General features: G+C 44.6%; 2 protein-coding genes across 2 annotated transcripts; one reads left to right on the top strand and one right to left on the bottom strand.

The window, feature by feature from the left end:
* Positions 1-1,238: 1,238 nt before the first annotated feature.
* On the top strand, positions 1,239-9,854 carry LOC119292595 (BTB/POZ and MATH domain-containing protein 2-like). Its single transcript, XM_037571382.1, has 5 exons — positions 1,239-1,463; positions 3,774-3,882; positions 3,978-4,148; positions 8,282-8,374; positions 8,489-9,854. The coding sequence occupies exons 1-5, from the start codon at positions 1,239-1,241 to the stop codon at positions 9,574-9,576; spliced, it is 1,686 nt and encodes a 561-aa protein (XP_037427279.1). The 3' UTR covers positions 9,577-9,854.
* A 2,228-nt stretch (positions 9,855-12,082) lies between these two features.
* LOC119295510 (root phototropism protein 2-like) lies at positions 12,083-14,434 on the bottom strand. The gene is made up of 3 exons (XM_037573942.1): positions 14,197-14,434; positions 14,037-14,106; positions 12,083-13,918 (listed from the first exon to the last, which is right to left on the bottom strand). Exons 1-3 carry the CDS (start codon positions 14,241-14,243, stop codon positions 12,320-12,322), a joined length of 1,716 nt encoding a protein of 571 aa, XP_037429839.1. The 5' UTR covers positions 14,244-14,434; the 3' UTR covers positions 12,083-12,319.
* Between the last annotated feature and the right edge of the window lie 11,445 nt (positions 14,435-25,879).

Consider the following 25,879-nt stretch of genomic DNA (forward strand, 5'->3'; position numbering starts at 1 on the left):
CTTCTCCCTCATGGCCCATGTAGGCCCATTAACCCCCGGGGGGGTTTCGGTAACTCCCCGGTACTCCGGTAAAATCCCGATTTCACCCGGAACGTTTCCGATATCCAAATATAGGCTTCCAATATATCAATCTTTATGTCTCGACCATTTCGAGACTCCTCGTCATGTTCGTGATCACATCCGGGTCTCCGAACAACCTTCGGTACATCAGGATTCACGAATGGAGTGGTAGTGGATGTGCGGGAATAAGTGGTGGACTTGCGCTTTGGTGGAGAGATCATGTTCAGGTTACTGTTAGGACATGGAGACAATACTTCATTGATGTAGAGATAGTCGTTGACGGAAAACCTTTAGATTCACTAGTTTCTATGGGGAGCCAGACAGATCTACGGAATAAATCATGGGATGCTATGCGCTACTTGAGGACCCAAGATAACATACCATGGTTGTGTGCCAGAGACTTCAATGAGATACTTGTTCAGGAGGAACAATGGGGCGGTAACCTAAAGCTTTTCTCATAGATGGAAAGCTTCCAAGACTGTCTTTTCGACTGCGGACCAGCAGACTTTCAACATACTGGGTACATGTTCACTTGGGACAACAAGAGAAAGGACAATGATAACATCCAAGTCAGACTAGATAGAGTGACATGCAATAGCGAGTTCATGGCTATGTACACAGTGACGATGGTGGAGAATCTAATCACGGAGGAGTCTGACCATATGGCCCTTCTGGTTCGTGTCATGGAGACGGCTCCTGGCACTCGGTCGAGTGTACCTCGCACGTTTTAGTTTGAGGAAATGTGGATAAAGCATGAGGGGTATGACACTATGGTAAATAACGCATGGACGGAAGCTGGTCAGTGTGTAGGATCGGCGGACCTCTGTAGCAAACAAAACCATCTATCACGATCTATGCATGCATGGGGGCGCTCTGTCTTTGGGTCTGTACGTCAACAGATAGCTATGCTCAAAGATCAGCTACATGATGCAAAGGAGCGAGTGTTAACTACTGGGCATACATAGGGGGTGTGTGATGTTGAAGGCCAGCTAAAATGGATTTTTGAAAGGGAGGAAATCATGTACAAACAGTGATCTAGAGTTGGCTGGTTAAAAGAGGGTGACCAAAATACTCGTTATTTTCAAAACAGAGCCTCTCATAGGAAGCGAAAGAATACAGATAGAGCCTTGAGAGGGTAGAACGAAGCAAGATGCATAGCCGATGAGGGTATGCGAGAAATGGCAGCAGGGTTCTATGAACAACTTTTCAAATTTGAAGGAACAGAAGCAACAGACCTCATCCTAGATCTTTTCCATGAGGTAGTCTCGCCAGCAATGAATGAGAAGCTCACGGCGCCGGTTACTGATCTTGAAATTGAGACTACTCTATTTCAGATGGGGCCGACAAAGGCGCCGGGGCCGGACGGGCTACCAGCGATGTTCTATCAGCGGCACTGGCCATTGGTACGGGAGGATGTCTGCAAACACGTTCGTGATTTTCTTGCATGTTCAGCAACACCGGATAGCTTCAATGACACAATAATTGTGATGATCCCAAAAGTTAACTCACCGGAGCTATTGTCGCAATTTCGCCCTATAAGCCTCTGTAATTTCCTATATAAAATAGTGGCAAAAGTTTCAGCAAATAGACTGAAGCTGATCCTTCCGGTACTCATCTCTGAGGAGCAAAGCGCATTTGTACTGGGAAGTTTAATCACTCACAACGTGCTCATGGCATATGAGTGTGTGCATGCAATCAGGAGACGGAAAAGGAAGAAGCCGCTATGTGTAGTAAAACTTGATCTGATGAAAGCCTATGATAGGGTCGAGTCGGTGTTTCTAGAGAAAACTTTGGAGTGTTTTGGCTTTGCACAAGAATGGGTCAACATGATAATGAGATGTGTGAGGAGCGCTCGGTTCTGTGTCAAGCTGAATGGGTTTTTTGCACAGTTTCTTGCCGTCGAGAGGGCTTTGGCAGGGCGATCCACTTTCCCCATACATGTTCCTGTTTTGGGTTGAAGGTGTTGGGGAACACAGTAATTTCAAAAAAAATCCTACGCACACGCAAGATCATGTAGATGCATAGCAACGAGAGGGGAGAGTGTTGTGCATGTACCCTCGTAGACCGTAAGCGGAAGCGTTATGACAACGCGGTTGATGTAGTCGTACGTCTTCACGATCCGACCGATCCAAGCATCGAACGTACGGCACCTCCGAGTTCAGCACACGTTCAGCTCGATGGCGATCCCCGGACTCCGATATAGCAGGGTGTCGGGGATGAGTTCCGTCAGCATGATGGCGTGGTGACAATGATGATGTTCTACCGACGCAGGGCTTCGCCTAAGCACCGCAACGATATGACCGAGGTGGAATATGGTGGAGGGGGGCACCACACACGGCTAAGGAACGATCACGATTATCAACTTGTGTGTCTAGAGGTGCCCCTGCCCCCGTATATAAAGGAGGGAGGGGGGAGGTGCGGCCGGCCCCTAGGGGTGCGCCTGGAGGAGTCCTACTCCCACCGGGAGTAGGACTCCCTTCTCTTGCCTTGGTGGAGAAGGAAAGGGGGAGGAGAAAGAGGAAAGGGGGGCGCCCCCCCCTTCCTTGTCCTATTCAGACTAGGGGGAGGGGCGCGCGGCCTGCCCTGGTCGGCCCTCCTCTTCTCCCTCATGGCCCATGTAGGCCTATTAACCCCCGGGGGGGTTCCAGTAACCCCCTCTGTACTCCGGTAAAATCCCGATTTCACCCGGAATGTTTCCGATATCCAAATATAGGCTTCCAATATATCAATCTTTATGTCTCGACCATTTCGAGACTCCTCGTCATGTCCGTGATCACATCCAGGACTCCGAACAACCTTCGGTACATCAAAACTTATAAACTCATAATAAAATTGTCATCGTAACATTAAGCGTGCGGACCCTACGGGTTCGAGAAATATGTAGACATGACCTAGAACTGTTTTCGGTCAATAACCAATAGCGGAACCTGGATGCTCATATTGGCTCCTACATATTCTATGAAGATCTTTATCGGTCAAACCGCATAACAACATACGTTGTTCCCTTTGTCATCGGTATGTTACTTGCCCGAGATTCGATCGTCGGTATCCAATACCTAGTTCAATCTCGTTACCGGCAAGTCTCTTTACTCGTTACGTAATGCATCATTCCGTAACTAACTCATTAGCTACATTTCTTGCAAGGCTTATAGTGATGTGCATTACCGAGAGGGCCCAAAGATACCTCTCCGACAATCGGAGTGACAAATCCTAATCTCGAAATACGCCAACCCAACAAGTACCTTTGGAGACACCTGTAGAGCACCTTTATAATCACCCAGTTACATTGTGACGTTTGGTAGCACACAAAGTGTTCCTCCGATAAACGGGAGTTGCATAATCTCATAGTCATAGGAACATGTATAAGTCATGAAGAAAGCAATAGCAACATACTAAACGATCAAGTGCTAAGCTAACGGAATGGGTCATGTCAATCACATCATTTTCCTAATGATGTGATCCCGTTAATCAAATGACAACTCTTTGTCCATGGCTAGGAAACATAACCATCTTTGATAAACGAGCTAGTCAAGTAGAGGCATACTAGTGACACTTAGTTTGTCTATGTATTCACACATGTATCATGTTTCCGGTTAATACAATTCTAGCATGAATAATAAACATTCATCATGATATAAGGAAATAAATAATAACCTTATTATTGCCTCTAGGGCATATTTCCTTCAGAAGGTTTTTCAGCGTTGCTTCCGCAGGCTCAAAGAGATAATCTGATAAATGGGGTAAGCTTTGGGAGCACTAGCCCCCATATTACTCATCTTTTATTTGCTGATGACAGTGTGGTCTTCTTGGAAGGAACACAAGGTAATCTCCATGCACTAAAGAATATTTTGCAAGCATATCAAGTGGCGTCCGGACAGAAGGTAAATCTACAAAATCATCTATGTTTTTTGGGAAAGGATGTAATGAGGAGGATAAGGGCGCTCTGAAACAAACCATTGGCATTGACTCTGAAGCACTAAGTGAGAGATATCTGGGGCTTCCAACTGTGGTAGGAAGATCAAAAGATGGTTCCTTCCAATATGTCAGAGAAAGCTCAAAGGGTAAAGTGTCGGGATGGAAGGGGCAAGGTTTGTCTAAGAAGGCAAGGGAAGTACTTATAAAATTAGGGTTACAATCAACACCAACTTTCACAATGAGCTGTTTTCAACTCACGAAGAAGATGTGCGGGAAATTGACTTCAATCTCTTCAAAATTCTGGTGGGGAGCGGCTGATGGTGAAAGGAAGGTGCACTGGATAGCCAGGGATAAAATGTGCTTGCCAAAGAGAGATGGAGGGATGGGGTTCAGAAGTTTTGAAGCTTTTAATCCAGCTCTGCTGGCAAAGCAAGCGTGGCGACTCCTCCAATATCCATCCTCCTTTTTTGTGTGCCCGTGTGCTCAAGGCTAGGTACTTCAAGAGTGCACAATCATGAATGCCACGTGTCCCAATGGTGCGCCATACAAGTTCAGGAGCATTATACATGGGAGGGAACTACTAAGAGAGGGAGTTGTTTGGTGTGTAGATGATGGTTCAAACATTAACATACACCACGAAAATTGGATTCCGAGGGCAGGGAGTTTGAAACCTCTTGGGCAACATTTTATCCATGGAATCACACATGTCAGCAGCCTACTTAGTCCCGATGGTTCTGCTTGGGATCATGCCAAGGTGGATGCTATGTTCTCATCTGCTGACGTATATGATATCAAGCAGATCGCTATTGGAGGCCTGGGTAGCAGCGACTATTTGGCGTGGAACTTCACTAAGTCGGGGCGGTTCAGCATCCGATCAGCATATCACCTATGTATGTCGCTAAAAAGGACCAAAACCGGACGGTCGGAGTCCTCGACATCGGTGTATAGACACAAAAGATGGTTTGCGCTTTGGAACACCAACGCTCCTCGGAAGGCAAAGATTCACATGTGGCACCTTATAAAAATGGATTGGTCGTTGGTGCCGAGTTACACAGGAGGAAAATCAAACCAGGGGTCTTTTGCTTGTTTTGCGGTAGATAAGAAAGAGTCCTGCCTCGCTTCTGGGCGCGTCCGCGTTTAGCCATGTTTTGGAAGGTGTTAAGCTCGGAGAAAGGGGTTCCGGTGGCGATCCTGCCAGTGTCTGATGGACCCCATGGAGAGCTTGCCTCATGGCTGCTAGGATGGTTTGCTGATGCCGGCAACCAGGAGCGGGAGTTAATGGTTCAGGCTGCGTACAGTCTCTGGCTCGCAAGGAATGAAGCAAGGGATGGAAAAAAGATTGTGGATCCCAGGATGGTTGCAGAGAATGTTCATCATCATATCATAGAATGGACCACCATTCATGCAAAGCAACCGAGGTGCTCCTCTTCAGTACCAGCTGTGAGATGGAGTCCGCCGGAGCAAGGGTGGCTAAGGCAAACACAGACGAAGCTCTATCTAAGTTGTGGATCGTGCAGGTGGAGGAGTGATTCTTTGAGACCATGTCGGAGCGTTTAGATGGGGCACCTGCTATGTATGTCGGGATGTGTCTGATCCCGAGGTGGCTGAGATACTTGCTTGCCGCAAGGCATTGCAGCTGGCAATCCATGCTGGAGCTACCAGGGTGCACGTTGAAGTCGACAACAAGGGAGTGGCGGCCATGTTGAATGACCAGGAAAAAAACTTAAGTGTGGCTGGACCGATCGTTGAAGAAATCAAGCTGCTAGGAAGGACTCTTGAAGGTTTTAAAGCTTCCTAGGTTAGAAGATCAGGGAAGCAAGGAGCTCACTTGTTAGCTAGAGAAGGAGTTAGTAAGGAATTTTGTAGTTTTTGGCCTAGCGATCCGCCTAACTGTATTCTACATGTAATATCCGATGAAATCCCAGGTGTACGGTGATTAATAAAGTTTGATGATGATTCTCAAAAAAAGCTTCAATGCAAGCGATTTCAATTTTCACATACCCGGGTATGTTGATCCCACTGTCCACAGTACCACCACATATCCTCCTTGTGATGACAATACCACTACCTATCCTACTTTCGACGACAATACACCACCTTCACAATCCTTCACCAATTCCACTAGTGCCAACACTTCCTCCACTACCATCGATGCAAAAAAGTCTTGTCGCAAAACCTCAAAAGTGTGGGATTACTTCGATGAAGTAATAGTTGAGGTGGGTGGTGTTTGTGTGATTAAGGTCAAGTGCAGAAGATGCGGGGAAATGTATTGCATATGGGGTCAAGGAGGAACCCGACCAGCTGATCTGGCACAAGAAAGCCCACATGAAGAAGGATGGAGAGGCCGTGGCGAGATAAAACCCTAATTGTTCGATATATAATTTCACCTATGATGCCAATGTTTAGAGGGAAGATCTTTGTCCTTTAATTGCTTATAGTGATTTACCTCTAGGTTTTGGTGAGTCTGATGATTTTACTGAATACATTCAGACTACTCATACTCCTAATTTCAAACTAGTTTCTAGACAAGCTACAATTATGGATATGAAAAGGTTATGCAAAACCGGACTTACAAAAAGAAAAGAAGAATTTACCACATGCACTTTTTGGGTCTCTTCAAGACCTTATATCAGGAGTGGTCGGGCAAAGCAAGACTACAATAGTGTGGTCGCTCATTATGTTAGCGATAAGTAGGAACTACAGAAAAGAATCATAAGATTCGAATTAATTGGCGAAGCACATGCTGGTGTGAACATTGCTCAAGCTTTAAGTAGAGTTGTGCAGATTTTGGTCCGACCAACAAGTTTTTTGCAGTAACTTTGGATAATGCTTCAACAAATACAATTGCAATGGAGGACCTCACTCCTCTGTTTTTCGTATATGCTGCATCTTTTTTACTGCATCAACGTTATGCTTGCCATATAATTATCTTATTACTAAATGTGCCTTAAAATGCAAACCACATTTTGAAAAATTGCAAACTGCAGTTTCTTATCTTAGTAACTCTAAACAACGAATTGCAAGCTCCAAGAGATATTGCATTGTTGTAGGAGAAATTCCTCATAAGTATAATTTTGACTTGTTTGTTACATGAAACTCTACATATATGATGCTCAAGTCACTTCTCCGAGACAAAGATACATTCTCGGGATTTCGTGAATGCAAGTATCATAGCTAATCACTCATGTGATCTGCATGTTGCTTCAATATTGACTAAGTTTTTTGGAGATGTTTTATGATGCAATAATTTACTTCAGTGGTCATCATTCCACATCTCCTTTAATGGTGCATAGTATTGTAGACATTGCAACTCATGTGAACGCATACAAAAGGCGTTGAATTATAAGTTGTTGCTTGCATGAAACTTAAATATTTAAATATTAGAAAGAAATTCCTATGTTTCATGTATTTGCATTTATCTTGGATCTAGGGCTAAGCTTGATCATTTTTATTAGATGGGTCCCTACATTTAGATTATTCTTGTTATTTCACTGATGTTCGTGATAAGTTTCTGAAGTTTACGATAAGTACGAACAAAAGTTTTTTGGCGTTCGGGTGCAACGGCCTCCACCAACACTATCTGCATGAAAAAAAGGAGCGCGGAACAAGATATTTGGTTCTTCCTCCTTTGCCTTGAGCTCTTCGACAGGAGCATCAAAGACTTTAGTGTGTGTGCTTGCATGTGGTGGGTAGTTAGCGATGTACCTTAACAGCGACAAAGTCAACTTCAGTGAAGATGACGAGGACTTCAACATACATCAATGGTGGCATGAACACAAGCTTACATATCTGGTGATTTCCATATTAGCACGAGATTTGTTATCAATACGCATCTCATCGACATCGTCAGAGTCTGCTTTCAACATAGCTGGAAGAGTACTTGAGGAGAGAAGAATCAGTCTCACCCCGGATAAGGTAATGGCCATGAAATATGAGAAACTAGCGAGCAGGAAAGCACAATACACCGCAGACAACAAAGAACCGGAAGCCACATTCACAGATCTTCCAATCAAAGAAGAGGAAGAATACTTGTGGTCATTGTATGTTTTTTCATTTTCTTTCCCTTCTATATAATCTAGAGCATGGTTTTATACTCTTTTTTCTTCTGAGGGGTGGAAGGTTTTAATGAGGCAACCACTTATAAAGCTCAAGATTTCTCCCACGTGACACTTCCCCTCGTTTTTATTTTCCTGTATTTTTTCTGAATTTTACTTCATTTTTTGAGTCAAAACATGCTTTGGCGGGCCACGCACGGCCCTTGTAGCCCATCTGGCCAGGTCCCATTGCCTTCGCATCAGTTGCTCAGATCTCACCTCTCCCGTCTCCATCAGCTGCTCAGACCTCCCCTCCCTGTTTGGCCGCCGCCCCTCACCTCCTCCTCGTCTGCCGACTTTCCAAGGTACTCCACTCACCCTCTCGTTTCTTCCCCAACTCCTCTTGTCCTCGACAAAGCTGTGTGCGTTCCTCTCGTATTCTCAGATCCGCATTACGGGCTCCATGCTCTTGGTTGCAGGGCTGATGGCACTCGAATCCAATTCCTCGTCAAGGTGTACCACGGAGACGGCGAAGGGAACGCATGTCTTGGAGATCGTCGGGTACAGCCTCAAGAAGGGCCTGGGAATCGACAAGTTCGTCCAGTCGGCCATCTTCACCGTCGGCGGCTACGACTGGACCATCCGTTTCTACCCTGACGGAGCCAACATGTCATACGCCGATTGCGTTTGCGTGTCGGTCTCGCGTGAGCCCACGGGCAGGGGGTTGGCGCGGGCATCCTGTGATCTGAGACTGGTTAACAAGGATACTGGGTTGCCAAAGAGTATTTGGTTTCTGTCTCAAGCAACCCCGACAGAGTTCGACTACGGTAATCGTGTTTTCCCAGAATGTGGAGGGTTCATTGAAAGGAGTGAGCTGGAGCTGGAAGCATCAGGCTACATTAAGGATGATAGCCTGACAATTGAATGTGTACTCACAGTCATCAAACAATCACAGGTGACAAAAACAACAGGGAGCTCTGAAATCAAGGTGTCATCGTCCAACTTATCGGATCATTTTGGCAAGCTGTTGTTAGAGGGGAAGGGGTCCGACGTGACATTCAGTGTTGGGGGAAAGACTTTTGCCGCACACAAGATCATACTTGTGGCACGATCACATGTCTTTGAGGCAGAGCTGTATGGAGGGATGAAGGAAACAAAGGCAGAGTCCATTACAGTTGAAGACATGCAGCCTGCTGCTTTCAAGGCCTTGCTGCATTTCGTATATACCGATTCATTGCCTGACGTGGGTGATTTTGGTGGTGATGATTACGTTGAGATGATCCGGCATTTACTTGTGGCTGCAGATAGATATGCCATGGACAGGCTGAAGTTGATATGCCAAAACATCCTCGGTAAAAACCTTGCCATGGAGACTCTGGCAACTACATTGGCTTTAGCTGATCACCATAACTGTGACAGGCTTAAGGAAGTGTGCATTGAATTTATTGCCTCTAAGGATGAGATGGATGCCTTGATGGCAACCCAAGGTTACAGTAATCTCAAAAGAACTTTCCCTTCTGTCTTAATAGACGTGTTCGAGAAGGCAAGTAGGTTGCACAAAGCATAGGTGAGCAGCTCATTCTAAGCCAATTCTATTGACAACATTATGTAGTTCTTAAATCGTATGAAAAGATTGCTAGTTAGTTTCCTAGAGCAGCTTGTGCTGACCTGAACCGGTGGGTGGTAAGTCTAGTTTATTGCAATATGTGCACCTTTTGACAAACTACTGGATGCCCAAATTGCTGAACGTCAGGGTGTTGAATTGTTCTGGCCTCATCTATTGTAATGAATGAATATCAGATAACAGCGTAAGTAGCTACTACTTTGCTGCTATTGTTGTGTTAATTATGTTAGCTTCAAAACTGAAAACTGGGGCAGAAAATGAGCAAACATCATCTGGCGCATAGTTATCGGGGGACATATGCATCGTCTGTTAAACTTTTACCTTTTCGGGTTCCTATATCAGAAAACTTATACAATCTCACAGATACAACAATTTGGTGAACGCATCTTTTGATGTATCATGCACTGAAGCCTGTTAAGTAGTTGAAATATTTTTGGGATTCCTATTTGTTGTGCCTAAAAAGTTCAAGGTTATTTATGTTATGTGCTTGATAAACAGCTTAATTTCAGTTATGTATCATACTGAGATGAACTTCATGCACTAGTACCTAGTTTTTTTTCAGATTCACTAGTACCTAGGTTTTATTTCCCTTAACAAGGTATGTCGACATATTTTCATGTTGCATATCTAATAGTGTACGTAATTAAGGGGTTATAGATTGCTGCCTTATTATTACAAAGAGTAATTCAGAATAGCAGCTATGAACGGGTGCATCTATAGCTCGTGATCGCCTTAAAAGACCTAGAAGTGGGCCGGCCCAGTTAGTTCTTCGCCTCATTAGTTCGTTCACTACCATGGTTCGTTGTTGTTGTTTTTTCTTTTTTAATAATTTTATTTATATTTTTGAAATTAAAAATAATATCGTTACTTAAAAGATCGAGAATTTAACAGCGTACTTTCTTTGTTAGTGTAACTTAAAAAATGTTGATAGCTTTAAAAAATGCCTTGTCACATTAAAAATATATTCATATATTTTAAAAAATACGTACATTGATTTTTTTTAAATGTTTATACAATGTAAAAGAATGTTTGTGTAATTCAACAAAAAATGTTAAACATGCATAAAAGTTGTATTGGATGTATAAGAAAAAATGTACGATGCGTACAAAGAAACTAGACATCAAAACATATTTAAAAAGAAAAATCTTAATCATGATATGAAAAATGTAAAACTTGTACAAAAATGCTTTAATGTATACCAAAATGTACAATGTGTATGAAAACAATAGACATCAAAACATATATTGAAAAAAAATGTTAATATACTGTATTTGAAAATGTTAAACGTGTGTAATTTGTTCCAGATATATACAAAAAGGTAAAATATGTAGGAAAACTATAGATATCAAAATATATATTTGAAAAAATGTTAACAATGTACCTGCAAAATGTTAAATGTGTGTAAAAAATGTTTCAGATGTATACAAAAATATATAATGTGTGTGAAAACAATAGACATCAAAACATATGTTTCAACAAAACAATATATATTTGAAAGAAAAAAAATGCTAATAATGTATTTGGAAAATGTTAAACCTGCATTAAAAAAAATTCTTGACTTACATGAAAAATGTACAGTGTGTAAGAAAAACATATACATTTGTTGGAAAAAAGAAAAAAAAGAAAGAAAAGAGAAAAAGAAAAGCATAAAATCCGAGAAGTGAAAAAAGAAACCAAATATAATGAAGAAAAAGGAAAAACCAATGAAAATATATGGAGAAAAACAAAGAAAACCAAAGTACATGTAGAGAAAAAACATAAGAAGCAGGTGAAAAAAATATAAAACCGAAGAGGAAAAAAACAAAAGAAATGAAAGAACGAACAAACACATCAGCGGTCAACAGAAGAACGAATGCACAACCGAGAAAACCCGTTACTCGGCCGGCCCATCACCTAACCTACATATACATATACATATACCAAACACATAGTATATGTCCACATATACATATACATATAATTTACGAAACACATAGTATATGTCCACATATACATATACCAAACACATTGTATATGGACTAGTTCATATTGCATGATTCACAATTAATTTCTATGCGATACAACATATATGCTTGTATGTTGACCATCTAGTGTATAATTCTTGAGTTTCATGTTGATCAACATTTATCTTCACTTCATACTCTCTCCGGTTCTTTTTACTTCGTGTATAAGATTTGTGCCAAGTCAAACATTCCAAAACTTATATGCAGACTAAAAAGGACATGAGGGAGTACTATATATCGATCTCTTGAAACCACAATGAATGGCCATCAATGACTCTTAGCTAGGGGGTGAAGAAGCAGCTTTTATTCAAGCCAAATCATTAAAAAAATTATCACGTACACTCTCCACACGCTCTTATATTTCTTTCCGGAGGAAACACAACCGAACTGAATCTACCCTTTTCAGTTACAAGATCTGAACCATTTTACCTTTTTTGAAAGTTCAATGTGAAATCCACGGAGGAAGTATAGTTGAATTGAAGACTTCCTCTTTCTAATATACAATGCCCAACATACACAGTACAATAGATGACACAAATTAACTGAAAGAGGGAAGAATCATGAGAACTAGCAACCACGATCATGATCTTCCTCTACACGCACAGTACACACCAGTGATCATACGAATGAAATGAGACCGAATTACATGCACCTATCGCATCATGGATGATTTCTATGGAGTCTTAGCTTATGGAGGACCTCCTCCTCCTGGGCTTCACCACATTCATGGCGCCGCCCCTACTGTCTCGGATGCTCGACGTGTCCTTGGACCACCCGCCGCCGGCCCTGAACGGGTTCAGCCGGCTCAGTGTGCGCGACATCGACCCGAAGAAGCTCGCTTTCTTCCCTGCCACCGTCGCCGTCGCCGCCGTCCTCGAGCCGCTCCCCTTGCTCTGCTGCACGCCGGACGACATGTGCGCCCGCATCCGGGCCAGCTCCGACCGCAGTGCCTCGTTCTCCCGCGCCAGCGCCGCGTCCGCCTTTGCCTGCATGCGCGCCGACCCGGCCTCCGACCGCGCATCGTTATCCTCATCGTCGTGGCCGACGCCGGCGCTGCGGAGCTTGAGCTGGTCGTAGTAGAGTGCGCTGAGCACGGCCTGGAGCGGCAGGCGCTTGTTCTGGGAGGCGTGGAGGCGCGCCGTGTAGGAGAGCATCAGGGTGTCCATGACGCTGCACACCTTCTCCCGCTCGATCTCGTCCAGCTCCGGATGCGCCTTGAGGTAGATGTCCACGGCGCGGTAGAGGCAGTCGTGGGTGGCGCGGGCGTCCTTGGGCACAGCGCCGGCGACACCCACGAACTTGGAGATCGGTAGGGACTCGTCCGTCGCGATCTCCGCCGCCACTTCGTCCACCATCTTGGCCACCTTCTGCAGCGCCCCTGCGCCCAGCGCCGCCGCTCCGGACAGCGACGCCCTCCTGTTCCGCCCGGCACCGGACTCGCGCTCCACAAATGCGGCGATGACACGCCGGAGCGATTCGGTGTTAATGACGCACTCACCAGCGCCATCGAGCGCCAAGGCGAGCAGGTCACCCGCGGTAGCCTGGTCGAGCACGGCCGCGAGGCGGAGCTCCAGGTCGCGGCACGTCTTGGCCGAGGCCTCGGTGGTGACGGCGTCGTGCAGGAGGCGGCAGAGGAACGCTGCGGGAAGGGGCGCGTCGTCCGCTGAAGGGAGCACGGCGACAACGGACTCGAGGAGCGCGCGGTGGTCGGAAGCTTTGCCGTCGGCCAGCAGGAGCTCGGCGTAGGCGGTGGCCGCGGCGACGAGCACCTCAGGACCGGCGCGTCGGCAGCGCAGCGCCGTAAAGACCCTGTGGAACGACGCTGGCGAGAGAGCTGCGAGCTCCGACGCCCACCACTCCGGCGGCGACCGCGTCGGGAAAAGCACCTCGTTGCAGACCCGCAGGGCCACGGCGTCGGCCGCTCGCCGGGCGACGCCGAGCTCCTCGGTGGCCGTGAGGAGCAGGCCCTCACAGGACCGCAGCACCGCGATCGCGTTGGGCAGCGTCCGGAGACCCGCCTGCGCGAGGAACTCCTCCACGCGGCGCGCGAGGCCGCCGTCGGCCGGCTGCATGTCGAGGAACGCGGCGGCGCAGAGGAGGGCGGCGGCGTTGCGAGCGGATATCTCGAAGTTGGCGCCGTAGCAGTAACGCGCGGCCTTCTCGAAGGCGTCGGCGCCGCCCGGCAGGCCGTCGAGCTCGATCTCGACGGTCGACGCGGGGTCGGGGCGCGTGGCCATGGCGACGGCCTTGCGGATGTAGCCACACTTGGGCACCATCACCGCCTGCACCGGAAGCATTTAGTTGTGCCCACGTCAGACCATGATCACCGGCGACACTTTTTTCTTGTACACACGTGAGGAGGAGTTGGAGAGATCGACCGGGAGGTGGAAGACGACTAACCTTATGAAGAGGGAAGGCGGCGCCGGCGACCCGGACGACGAGGTCCGTTGGTACGTCCTGCGACGACACCCTGCTCAATCAATTCAAAGAGGCAAGACATGAGCATACGAGAGACATGGACGGGCAAGCAATTCGCACTGGCAAAGACATGGAAACGTACCACTGGCTGGTCCTCTCCATGGAGCTGGATCTGGAAGAAGCTTGCATGGACAGCAAGGCACCGGAGAGCCGTACGTGTCTAGAGCTAGACGAAGGCGTGCATTCGTGCAATCGAGCTCTGCCCCGGGAGGCAGCATCCAGATCACCACGGGATATATAGAGATTCCATTAAAATTCTCCGTTCAAGTATTTTCTTGTGATGGCGGAGGGCTTGATTTTTGCATGGCTGGTGTTTGGTCAGCGTGTCCATGATAGGTACGTGCATGTGTTCGGGGCTCGGGAATTTGATTGGATTGGAGTATGCATGTGACTAGTGGCTAGTGTTCGCTGTGGCTCTGTTCCGTGGAAGGAGGTGTCCCGGCGACAATCCGGACAAGTTGCTGGCCTCCGTCATGTTTGATGGCAACCTATGCATGTTCCGTAGTACTTTACACTGGTTATTTGATCAGCACATTTGTGGGTGTAATCTACATCACGTGGTTAAATACTGGCTTTACATTTACAATCACACAATATCTATATGTAAGTTGCATGAATTTGGAATTTAGGTCAGTCAATTTTTGATCGAACGAAGAATCTGTCGGAGAGAAGGAAGAAGCTCGCCAGAGAAGCTCCCACGTTATCTATCTTTAAGGTGGCAGACTCTGTGTGTTAGAGGGGTGCAGGTTTGCCAGAGAAACGTTTCATGGCCGGGCTTAGAGGGATGGTTGGCGGCGGGCGGCAGCACGGCGGTGGGCGGCGATTGGCGAGAGGTCGGGGTGGCGAGGCTGGCTCGGGAGCACCGCCAGTCGAGGGTGGTGGTGGCGAGGCTGGCTCGGGAGCACCGCCAGCCGAGGGTGGTGGTGGCTCGGTGGTTCGAAGAAAGAAGACGATGGCTCGAGGTCGAAGACGCTCATCTGGACGTCTGTTTTCCATCGGATGGCTGAAACCAGTCGATTGGCCTATATTGCATTTTCAGTTGACTGGTTTCTAGCTAGTGCCTTACAATCACACTGTTAATAACATTGTTTGTGATATCTTTTTCATTTAAATGAGCTACAAAAAGTAAACCCGTGTGACAGGATGCACTCGGTCTGCAGAAACAAGAGCGTATCAAAGGAATACTATTTCTTTATACGCAAGCACTCATATATACGCACATACACCCACTTTTATGAACGGATGCGTGCACCCTACTCTTGAGACTGAGTCAACACGTTATATTGAGATCGATGAAGTCACCACAGACGCCTTGTAGTCGGTACAATTGTTTTTCTCACACTGAATGAACATCGCCGAGAAACGTGCAATAAATTCAAGAAAAATGCGAGCACCGATGATCTAGAATTTTGCACTCTAATGGGCTGATTCCACCACAAAAAATATAACCATCTGAATGGCAATAGGAATCGCAGCAAAAGAATAGTTAGAAATGAAAGAACGGCCAAAGACGATGAAGAGCTCATCCGAAAGCCAAAATCCAGATTTTGGTAAGTGGATAAGAGGAGGGCCAACTCAGCGAACCAGCTAAAACAGCCGTCGTGATCAGCTTTACCCTCCTCGCCATGGACTTCCCTTTTCATCTCTCAACTGCTGTCGCAGCATTCCAAGAATGCACATACGAACACAACAAGTCACTACCAAAGACGTTTCCTTCGCCTACCCAGACCCAGGAGTCCTCCGATCCAAGCAACAGCTCGCCGTCGGCGTCCCTCCTCCACTAGCGCTACGACGCTGGCCGAGACACCGACGGACGCCCCCGTACAAGCGGCGCTGCTTCCCCGCTGCGGAAGCCGTGGCCCGTGGCTGGCCACGTCGGAGGATAGTGTTGGGGGGCCGTGGAGATCCGGGACGCCGTACGCTAGACCAGTTCGAGGCGGCCACGTCAGGGAGGATGGTTCCGTGGCGGGCCCGGCGTATCCGAGATCCCACGGGATAAGGCGCGAAAGTGGAAAGGATTGGATTCAGCTGGAGCTTTCTCACCTCGCTGGTTTTCCTTTTAAGCTTCCTTTCTCTGGATAGGTTTTTCGAAGAACACCCCCATATAGTATTAATCAACTTAAAAAGTGTTTTCCCTAAAAAAACTTAAAAAGTGCTTATAATAGTTCAGTACAGCATACGTCACGCAGAGCGAAATACTATAAAACTGTCAGACCTATTATCATAACTAAACTTAGCAATCTTATGAGCCGTCGTGTTTGACTGAATTATTGATCTAAAGATCTTAAAATTATTTGCATAATGCTAAGCGCTTCCCTCTTAAGATCAACAAAATGGGACCTATTAAGATTATCATTTGCAAGATAGGAAACCACAAATGAGCTATTAGATTATACAATTATGCGTTTATTGAGACTGATATCGATATAGAGACCGGCAAGGCACACACAAAACTCTGCTTCATCAACACACGTGCACGGCCCAATAAAATCCCAAGAAGAAATGATAACTTGGTTGTATGATCTCTGGCAGTAATCCCCACGCTAGCAGCACTCATGCTCTCCACAAAGTAGGCGTCAACATTAATCTTAATGACCTCAGATGAAGGAGGTTGCCAAGTCCCTAAATTCCTCGCTGAAATATCAACGGCCTCCTGGACATCCACCACCCCCTTACCTTTCTTGCTCATATCCAATTGTTTACTGGAATGACACGATGTGTAAGGTTCTCGGTAGCTTTCCTGAAACAGAGCACAGAAGAGAAATATTTCTTCCCTTTATCAGAAAATAGATCATTCTTAAATGCCAAGCTCTCCAGAAAATGAATAGTTCAACTGATCCAAAAGAACAAGGAGCCTGTCTGGGACCTGAGAAATTAATTTTCTTTTGGAATATTGCACACATCCCTCATAGCCAAACAAAGAGCACGAGCCTTCGGACACATCGCTAGTGAATGATAAATGTTTTCTTATTCAACGCTGCAAATAGAGCAAATAGCACAATCGGTTTGGTGGTGAGAAACTTTATTAACCTGATCCACCAAACTATTTAAAGCTGCTCGCCAGGCAAAAATCTTGATCTCTTGTGGGACATTCGCCTTCCAAATACTACCCCAAAGCCTTCTCTCCCCATTCACAACACCATTTGGTTTGCCTAAAATCTTCCTTGCAATCCTTGAGATTCAACGTCAATTTATAGACGCTCCTAATAGAGAACAAACCATTCTTTTCAAAGTGCCATGTAAGAAAATCACCATCTCTCAAGGATTGAATAAGTATCTTTAAGATCTCCTCGGTGTCGTGTGGATAGAACAACTGTTTTATCAGATTCACACCCCATCTTCTCGAACTGCTCATGAATCAGTCAAACACCCATTTAATCCATGTTTTGCTCTTTCTTTCTAAAATTTTAAGGCCAAAATTATTGGGCATCCAATTATCTCTTCAAATATTAATATTAGCTCCATCAACCACTCTCCAGATAACACCTTGTTTAAGCAGATCCAACCCATGTAGAATACCTTGCCATGTAAATGAAGTCGACTGCGGAAACACAGTGTCTAGAAGATGTCCATGGGGGTAATACTTGGCCTTCAGCACCTTTGCAACTAACGACTCTAGGAACGCCAACAACCGCCATGCCTGCTTAGCAAGGATACCTTGATTAAACATTCTAAAATCACGAAAACCCATACGGTCCTCGCCTTCTGTCTTGTCATTTTATCCCAAGCAAGCCAGTGTGTTTTCCTCCTATTTTCTTCATCACCCAGCGAGAAATTCCTAATAAGTTGTGCTAGCTCTTCACAAATAGATGCTGGAAATTTAAAAATACCAATGGAATACACTGGAAGATCCTGGACTACCGATGTAATCTAAATTTCCTTTGCCCCACTCGATGCATATTTTTCAATCCAGTCTGAGAGTCTTTTAGCGCTTTATCTTTGGTATACAAGAATTTGCCAGCCTTCATTGTTCCTTAAGGAAATGATAGTCTAAGATATTTATCCTCGAAACCATCTGCAACAATATGAAGGACTACCATGAATGACACTTGATCTTCAAACGTGTAATTCTTCCCAAACAGAAACGAACACTTATCTCGACCCAATAACTACCTAGTCCCCTCCTCATGGACCATCAAAATATTTTTAATGGTCAACGCTTGATTCAAGGATCCCTTAAAAAATAGAGGCTATCATCAACAAATAGTAAATGAGATATACCTAGGCCATTTTTTGCTTAAAAGGAAATTCTGTAGGGCTCCTCTTTCACATCCTTCTTGAAGTGACGATGAGAGAGCCTCCGCGATGAACAGGAACAAGTACGGTGATAATGGATCCCTGATAACCCACAAGTATAGGGATCGCAACAGTTTTCAAGGGTAGAGTATTCGACCCAAATTTATTGATTCAACACAAGTGGATCCAAAGAATATTTGCAAGTATTAGCAGTTGAGTTGTCAATTCAACCAAACCTGGAGAACTAAATATCTGATGCAAGGTGATCAGTAGGACAACAATATGATAGTTTGATAACAGTAGCAATAGTAACGGTAATAATAGTAGTAGGGGTTTTATAGTGATTGTGACAACAACAACAACGAAAGTAACTTAGCTAAGATCATTATGAGAAGGACGTGGGCATTGGATCGGTGATGGATAATTATGTTGGATGAAATTCATCATGTAACAGTCATAAAGTAGAGCGACACAGAACTAACTCCAATTCATCAATGTAATGTAGGCATGTATTTCGTATATAGTCATACGTGCTTGTAATAAAAACTTGCATGACATCTTTTGTCTTACTCTCCCGTAGCAGCAGGGTCCATAAGAAAATCTAAGGGAGACTAAGGCCTCCTTTTAATAGAGAACTAGAACAAAGCATTAGCACATAGTGAATACATGAACTCCTCAAACTACGGTAATCATCGGAAAGAATCACAATTATTGTCACCTTGGGGTATGCGGATCATAACACGTAATAGGTGCATACAACTTGCAAGATCTGATCAAGAACACAAATATATTCATGAGAACACAAAGGGTTCATATCTGAAATCATGGCACTCGGGCCCTATTGACAAGCATTAAGCATAGCAAAGTTAGCAACATCAATCTCAGAATATAGTGGATACTAGGGATCAAGCCCTAACAAAATTGGCTCGATTACATGATAAATCTCATCCAATCCATCACTGTTCAGCAAGCCTACGAACGTATTACTCACTCTCGGTAGTGAGCATCATGAAATTGGTAATGGAGGATGGTTGATGATGACGACAACGTCGGATGCCCCTCTCCGAAGCCCCAAACAGACTCTAGATCAGCTCTCTCGATGGAGAATAGGAGGTGGCGGTGGCTATGTATCATAAAATGTGTTGATTCCTTCTCTCAGTTTTTTTCTGGACGAATAGGTACTTATGGAGTTGGAGTTAAGGTTACTGGAGCTGCCAGGGGCCCACAAGCCTGCCAGGCGCGCCCCCTGGGATTGTGGCTCCCTGGTGGCCCCCCTCTGGTATTTCTCTTTGTCAGTATTTTTTATATATTCTGAAAACATTCTCCATAAATTTTTAGCCCAATCCGAGAATTTTTATTTCTGCACAAAAACAACACCATGACAATTCTGCTGAAAACAGCGTCCGTCCGTCTTAGTTCCATTCAAATCTTGCAAGTTAGAGTCCAAAACAAGAGCAAAAGTGTTTGGAAAAGTAGATATGTTTGGGACGTATCAATCCCCTGCCTGAGACCTCGAGAAGGAACAAAGGAATCTAGAAGTTTTCCATTAAAACACATCGAGAAGGTGATATAAGAGCAACTCTAGCTGATTCTGCAAAAACTGTATATGGTTCCCCCTAAAACGGATATGCGGTACCACACGACATCAGGCAAAATAGACCCCCTAGCGATTGTTACCTTTTACCAATCTCCCCCTCCCCTAGGGGCCTATGAGTTGTGCTTTCTTAGAGGGCTACTAGACTTTTGCAATAAGTATTTGAGTTCTTTATGACTAATGTGAGTATTTTGGTCTACATGCACTTGCACCATCCATATTTTACTAGCCTCTCTGGTGTCATGCATTGCCCACTCTCACATTGAGAGATGGTGCATACTTTGCCGGTGCATCCAACCCCGTGATATGATACACTCTCTCACACATAAACCTCATTATATCTTTTCAAAAGAACTACCGCACCTACCTATTATAGCACTTCCATAGCCATTCCAACATATATTGCCATGCAACTTCCATTGTTACTATCATTACTTGACTTTAACATTCATTGTCATTTTGCTTTGCATGATCATAGAGCTAACATGATGTTTGTGGCAGTGCCGCCGTTCATCATTGATACATGTTATGCTACATCATTGCACATCTTGGTACACCACTAGAGGCATTCATATTTAGTCATCATTTTTTTCCATATTATGAATTGTAAGCAAAATAAAAGTGTGATGCATTTCCAGAGTGTGCCCCTACTAGTGAGGAAAAAGGAGGAGGCCCGTGATTCCTCGAAAAAGAGGGAATGAGGCCAATGAGCTCAAGAAAATAGGCCCAAAAAGAGCCCAACAAAAAAATGAGAGAAAAGGAGAGGGGGTGTACTACTATCCTTTACCACACTTGTGCTTTAGAGTAGCACCATGTTTATCATATAGAGAGTTCTCTATTATTCTTTTCATATGCTAGTGGGATTTTTACCTTACAGAACTTGGCTTGTATATTCCGATGACGAGCTTCCTCAAAAAGCTCGAGTTCTTCATGAGCAAGCAAGTTTGATGCATACCCACTTAGCTTCATTAGGAAGGATTTCATAAGATTATAGCTCTAGTGCATCCGTTGTATGGCAATCCCTACTCCTCGCATTAAAATCGATTGTAAGGCCTCTCCATTGCCTAATGATCAAGATGCATTGATGTGAGACGTACTTATATTTTTGTCCTCTCAATTGAAACCCCATCATCATTCTATTCACCGTCCAAAGTGCTAAGACCATGGATCGCACTCAAGTACTGCGTGCGAGTTGAAAGCTGAACCAAGAAAAGTATGATTTAATTGCTTGGTTTGTCATCAGGTTGTTCATGATTTGGTGTCTCTATGCTAGGAAGACTAAGCGTGGTATGCTTATCGTGATTAACTATGTATAGATCATATTATTTAGCATCTTTATTTTGGAAAGGCAATGATTGTTTATTTGCATGCTCGTGCATTATTATTTTGATGTCAAATCGATAGAATATTGTCTTGGATAATCCATGCCCCAAATTCATGGCATGATTATACCATTTGATCAAGAACATGTTCGCTAGCATTCAACATCAAAAATCATATTTGTTTATTATTTACCTACTCAAGGACGAGCAGGAATTAAGCTTGAGGATGCTGATACATCTCAAACGTATCTATAATTTTTTATTGTTCCATGCTATTATATTATCACTTTTATATTTTTATATCATTTCAAAAAAATTCTGACCTAACCTATTAACTTAGTGCCCAGTGTTAGTTCCTATTTTTTTGCTTGTTTTTGCTTTTGTAGAAAATCATTATCTAGGAAGGTCCAGATACTATGCCAAATTTTGATGATTTTTTATTAACCATAAGAAACACTAAAAGCTTCAGGAGACACTGAGGGGACCCACGAGGCTCCCACATGGATACATGGCACGGTAGGAGGGCGGCCGCGCCACCTGTGCATGTGGGCCCCTTGAACCTCCGTTTGACCTAATTCTTCCGCCTATAAATACCATAAATCCCAAAACCATTAGTAAGCCATACAGAAACGAAACAGTGCCACCGCAGACCTCTGTTCTGAAGCGATCTCATATGGATCCCTGGAGCTTGAAAGTGCATTATATCGACTAGAGGGGGGGTGAATAGGCTATTTTTACAAATTCATCACTAAGGAATTTCGAATTTCTAGGTGAAGAAATTCCTAAGCAACGGCACACTAGCAGCGGAATAAGTACTCAGGTATAAGCATAACAGAGCAATAGCATAGTCATCATGATGAAATGAAAACAAGCATCGAGTACGGATAGCGTGAAAAACAGGATAAGCAGGCTGAAGACTATGTGACTGAAGAAATTGGATTGACGAAATAGAGAAAGTCTTCAGTCAAAGTCTTTCAAGCAGTAATGATCAGGTTCATCAACACATGAATGAGGAAATGAAAGGGTTGAGGAAATAGAACCAGTTGGCTTGGTGAAGACAACGATTTGGTAGACCAGTTTCAACTGTTCTGAAAGTTATACATCTGGTTGGAGCGGGTGGGTATTTAAACTCGAGGACACACAGTCCTAGACACACAGTCCTCACTGTATTCTCCTTGAGCTAAAGTCACACAGACCTCGCCCAACACTCGTGGTAAGTCTTCACAGGTGACTTCCAAACCTTCACAGACTTGGTCACTCGGCGATCCACAATTCCTCTTGGATGCTCAGACCATGACGCCTAACCGTCTGGAGGATACACAATCCTCAAAGGTAACAAGCATCGGTTCCACACAGGAACAATCTCTTCAGTGATGCTCAATTACTTTGGGTTTGTAGGTGTTTGGGTTTGGGTTTTGGGTTTTCCTCACTTGATGATTTTCGCTCAAAGTCCTCGGAGGATGGGATGCTCTCAATGACAAGTGTCAGTTTCTCTCGGAGCAGCCAACTAGCTAGTGGTTGTAGGGGGCGGCTATTTATAGCCTAGGGAGCAGCCCGACATGATAAGACATAAATGCCCTTCAATGGTATAACCGTTAGGTGGAAGATATTTTTGGACAGCTGGCGCATAACACAACAACGGTCGGATATTTGAGGTTCAAATTCCTCAGGGCTATCATGTTCCTCACTGTGTAGGCAATCCACACTGGCGAATTCCTAACTCCTCAGTCAGAACAAATTCCTTAGAGACCAGAAGATCTTCGTCTCTGTCACTGAAGAAATTGACTGAACTGATATGAGATTTCCAATGGCTTCACTCAAAAGGATTGGGTAGGTGTAGGATTTTGAGATGAGCATCACATGGAAATCAGTTTCCTTAGTATTACCTCGACCCCCTTTAACAATACGGTGTTTCCTATGACTCAAGAAAGAGAAAACAAAACTACGAAAACAAAAGTCTTCATGCTTCATAATCCTCGCATGAATATCCAAATCTTCAAGGTCACACCAATTTCTTCACTTTCAAAATCTTCAGGTGCTCAGACGTACATTTTTAGGGGTCGACTTTCATAGTAAATATCAAACTCCTCATCGACTTATAGAGGTTGTGTGCACTCAAAAACATATTAGTACCTTAACCTATAAGTCTTCAATACACCAAAGTCACTAAGGGGCACTGAGGGAGTCCTGGATTAAGGGGTCCTCGGACAACCGGACTATATACGTGGGCTGGACTGTTGGACTATGAAGATACAAGATAGAAGACTTCATCCTGTGTCTGGATGGGACTCTCCTTGGCGTGGAAGGCAAGCTTGGCGATTCGGATATGTAAATTCCTTTCTCTCTAACCGACTTTGTATGATCCTAGCCCCTCCCGGTGTCTATATAAACCGGAGGGTTTAGACTTCTAGGGTTTAGACACATCAATCATAACCTCATAGGCTAGACTTCTAGAGTTTAGCCATTACGATCTCGTGGTAGATCAACTCTTGTAATACTCATATTAATCAAGATCAATCAAGCAGGAAGTAGGGTATTACCTCCATAGAGAGGGCCCGAACCTGGGTAAACATTGTGTCCCCCGCCTCCTGTTACCATTAGCCTTAGACGCACAGTTCGGGACCCCTACCCAAGATCCACCGATTTTGACACTGACATTGGTGCTTTCATTGAGAGTTCCACTGTGATGTCGGAGATAGGCTTGATGGCTCCTTGATATGTCTCCAACATATCTATAATTTTTGATTGTTCCATACTATTATATTACCCCTTTTGGATGTTTATGGGCTTTATTTTACACATTTATATCATTTTTGGGACTAACCTACTAACCAGAGGCCCAGCCCATATTGCTGTTTTTTTGCCTATTTCAGTATTTCGAAGAAAAGGAATATCAAACGGAGTCCAAACGGAATGAAACCTTCGGGAGCGTGATTTTTGGAACAAACGTGATCCGGAGAGCTTGGAGTGCAAGTCAAGAAGCTGCCGAGGAAGCCACGAGATAGGAGCCCCCCCCCCTGTAGGGCGCGCTCCCTGTCTCGTGGGCCCCTCAGGCGGCCACCGACGTACTTCTTCCTCCTATATATACCTACGTACCCCGAAAACATCCAGGAGCAGCACGAAACACAATTTCCACCGCCGTAACCTTCTGTATCCGCGAGATCTCATCTTGGAGCCTTCGCCGGCACTCTACCGGAGGGGGAATCGACCATGGAGGGCTTCTACATCAACATCCTTGCCCCTCCGATGAGTTTTGAGTAGTTTACCACAGACCTATGGGTCCATAGTTATTAGCTAGATGGCTTCTTCTCTCTTTTTGGATCTCAATACAATGTTCTCCCCCTCTCTTGTGGAGATCTATAAGATGTAAACTCGTTTTGCGGTGTGTTTGTCGAGACCCGATGAATTGTGAGTTTATGATCAAGTTTATCTATGAATAATATTTGAATCTTATCTGAATTCTTTTATGTATGATTGAGTTATCTTTGCAAGTCTCTTCGAATTATCAGTTTGGTTTGGCCTACTAGATTGATCTTTCTTGCTATGGGAGAAGTGCTTAGCTTTGGGTTCAATCTTGCGGTGTCCTTAGCCAGTGACAGAAAGGGTTGCAAGGCACGTATTGTATTGTTGCCATCGAGGATAACAAGATGGGGTTTATATCATATTGCTTGAGTTTATCCCTCTACATCATGTCATCTTGCTTAATGCGTTACTCTGTTCTTATGAACTTAATACTCTATATGCAGGCAGGAGTCAGTCGATGTGTGGAGTAATAGTAGTAGATGCAGGCAGGAGTCGGTCTAATTGTTATGGATGTGATGCCTATATACATGATCATGCCTAGATAATCTCATAACTATGCGCTTTTCTATCAATTGCTCGACAGTAATTTGTTCACCCACCGTAATACTTATGCTAACTTGAGAGAAGCCTCTAGTGAAACCTATGGCCCCCCGGTCTATCTCTTATCATATTTGCTTTCAATCTACTTTTATTTGCATCTTTAATTTTTGCATCTATATTATAAAATACCAAAAATATATTTATCTTATCATACTATCTTTATTAGATCTCACTTCCGCAAGTGGCCGTGAAGGGATTGACAACCCCTTTATTGCGTTGGTTGCGAGTTCTCAGTTTGTTTGTGTAGGTGCGTGGGACTTTTGAGAAGCCTCCTACTGGATTGATACCTTGGTTCTCAAAACTGAGGGAAATACTTCCGCTACACTCGATGCATCACCCTCTACTCTTTGAGGAAAACCAACGCAAGCTCAAGACGTAGCACTCCCTCAATCATCTACAACAATGTAGTCCAGGGGGAGATCTTCCTCCCCGGACAGATCTTCGTATTCGGTGGCTTTGCACTGCGGGCCAACTCGCTTGGCCATCTAGAGCAGATCGATAGCTACGCCCCTGGCCATCAGGTCCGATTTGGAAGCCTAGATTTTGTGGCCGATATCCACGGAGACTTGATCTTCGACGGATTCGAGCCCACGATGGCTACCCTCGGCCACCACGATGAACATGACCTAGATCTGTCATCTGGCCACACACAGGAGATAGCGCCTATGACCGCCCTAGCCCTAGAGCTGGAGCGGATTGCGTCGTCCGAA

The sequence above is a fragment of the Triticum dicoccoides genome, chromosome 4B (genome assembly GCF_002162155.2).
Source record: "Triticum dicoccoides isolate Atlit2015 ecotype Zavitan chromosome 4B, WEW_v2.0, whole genome shotgun sequence".
Classification (NCBI taxonomy): domain Eukaryota; kingdom Viridiplantae; phylum Streptophyta; class Magnoliopsida; order Poales; family Poaceae; genus Triticum; species Triticum dicoccoides.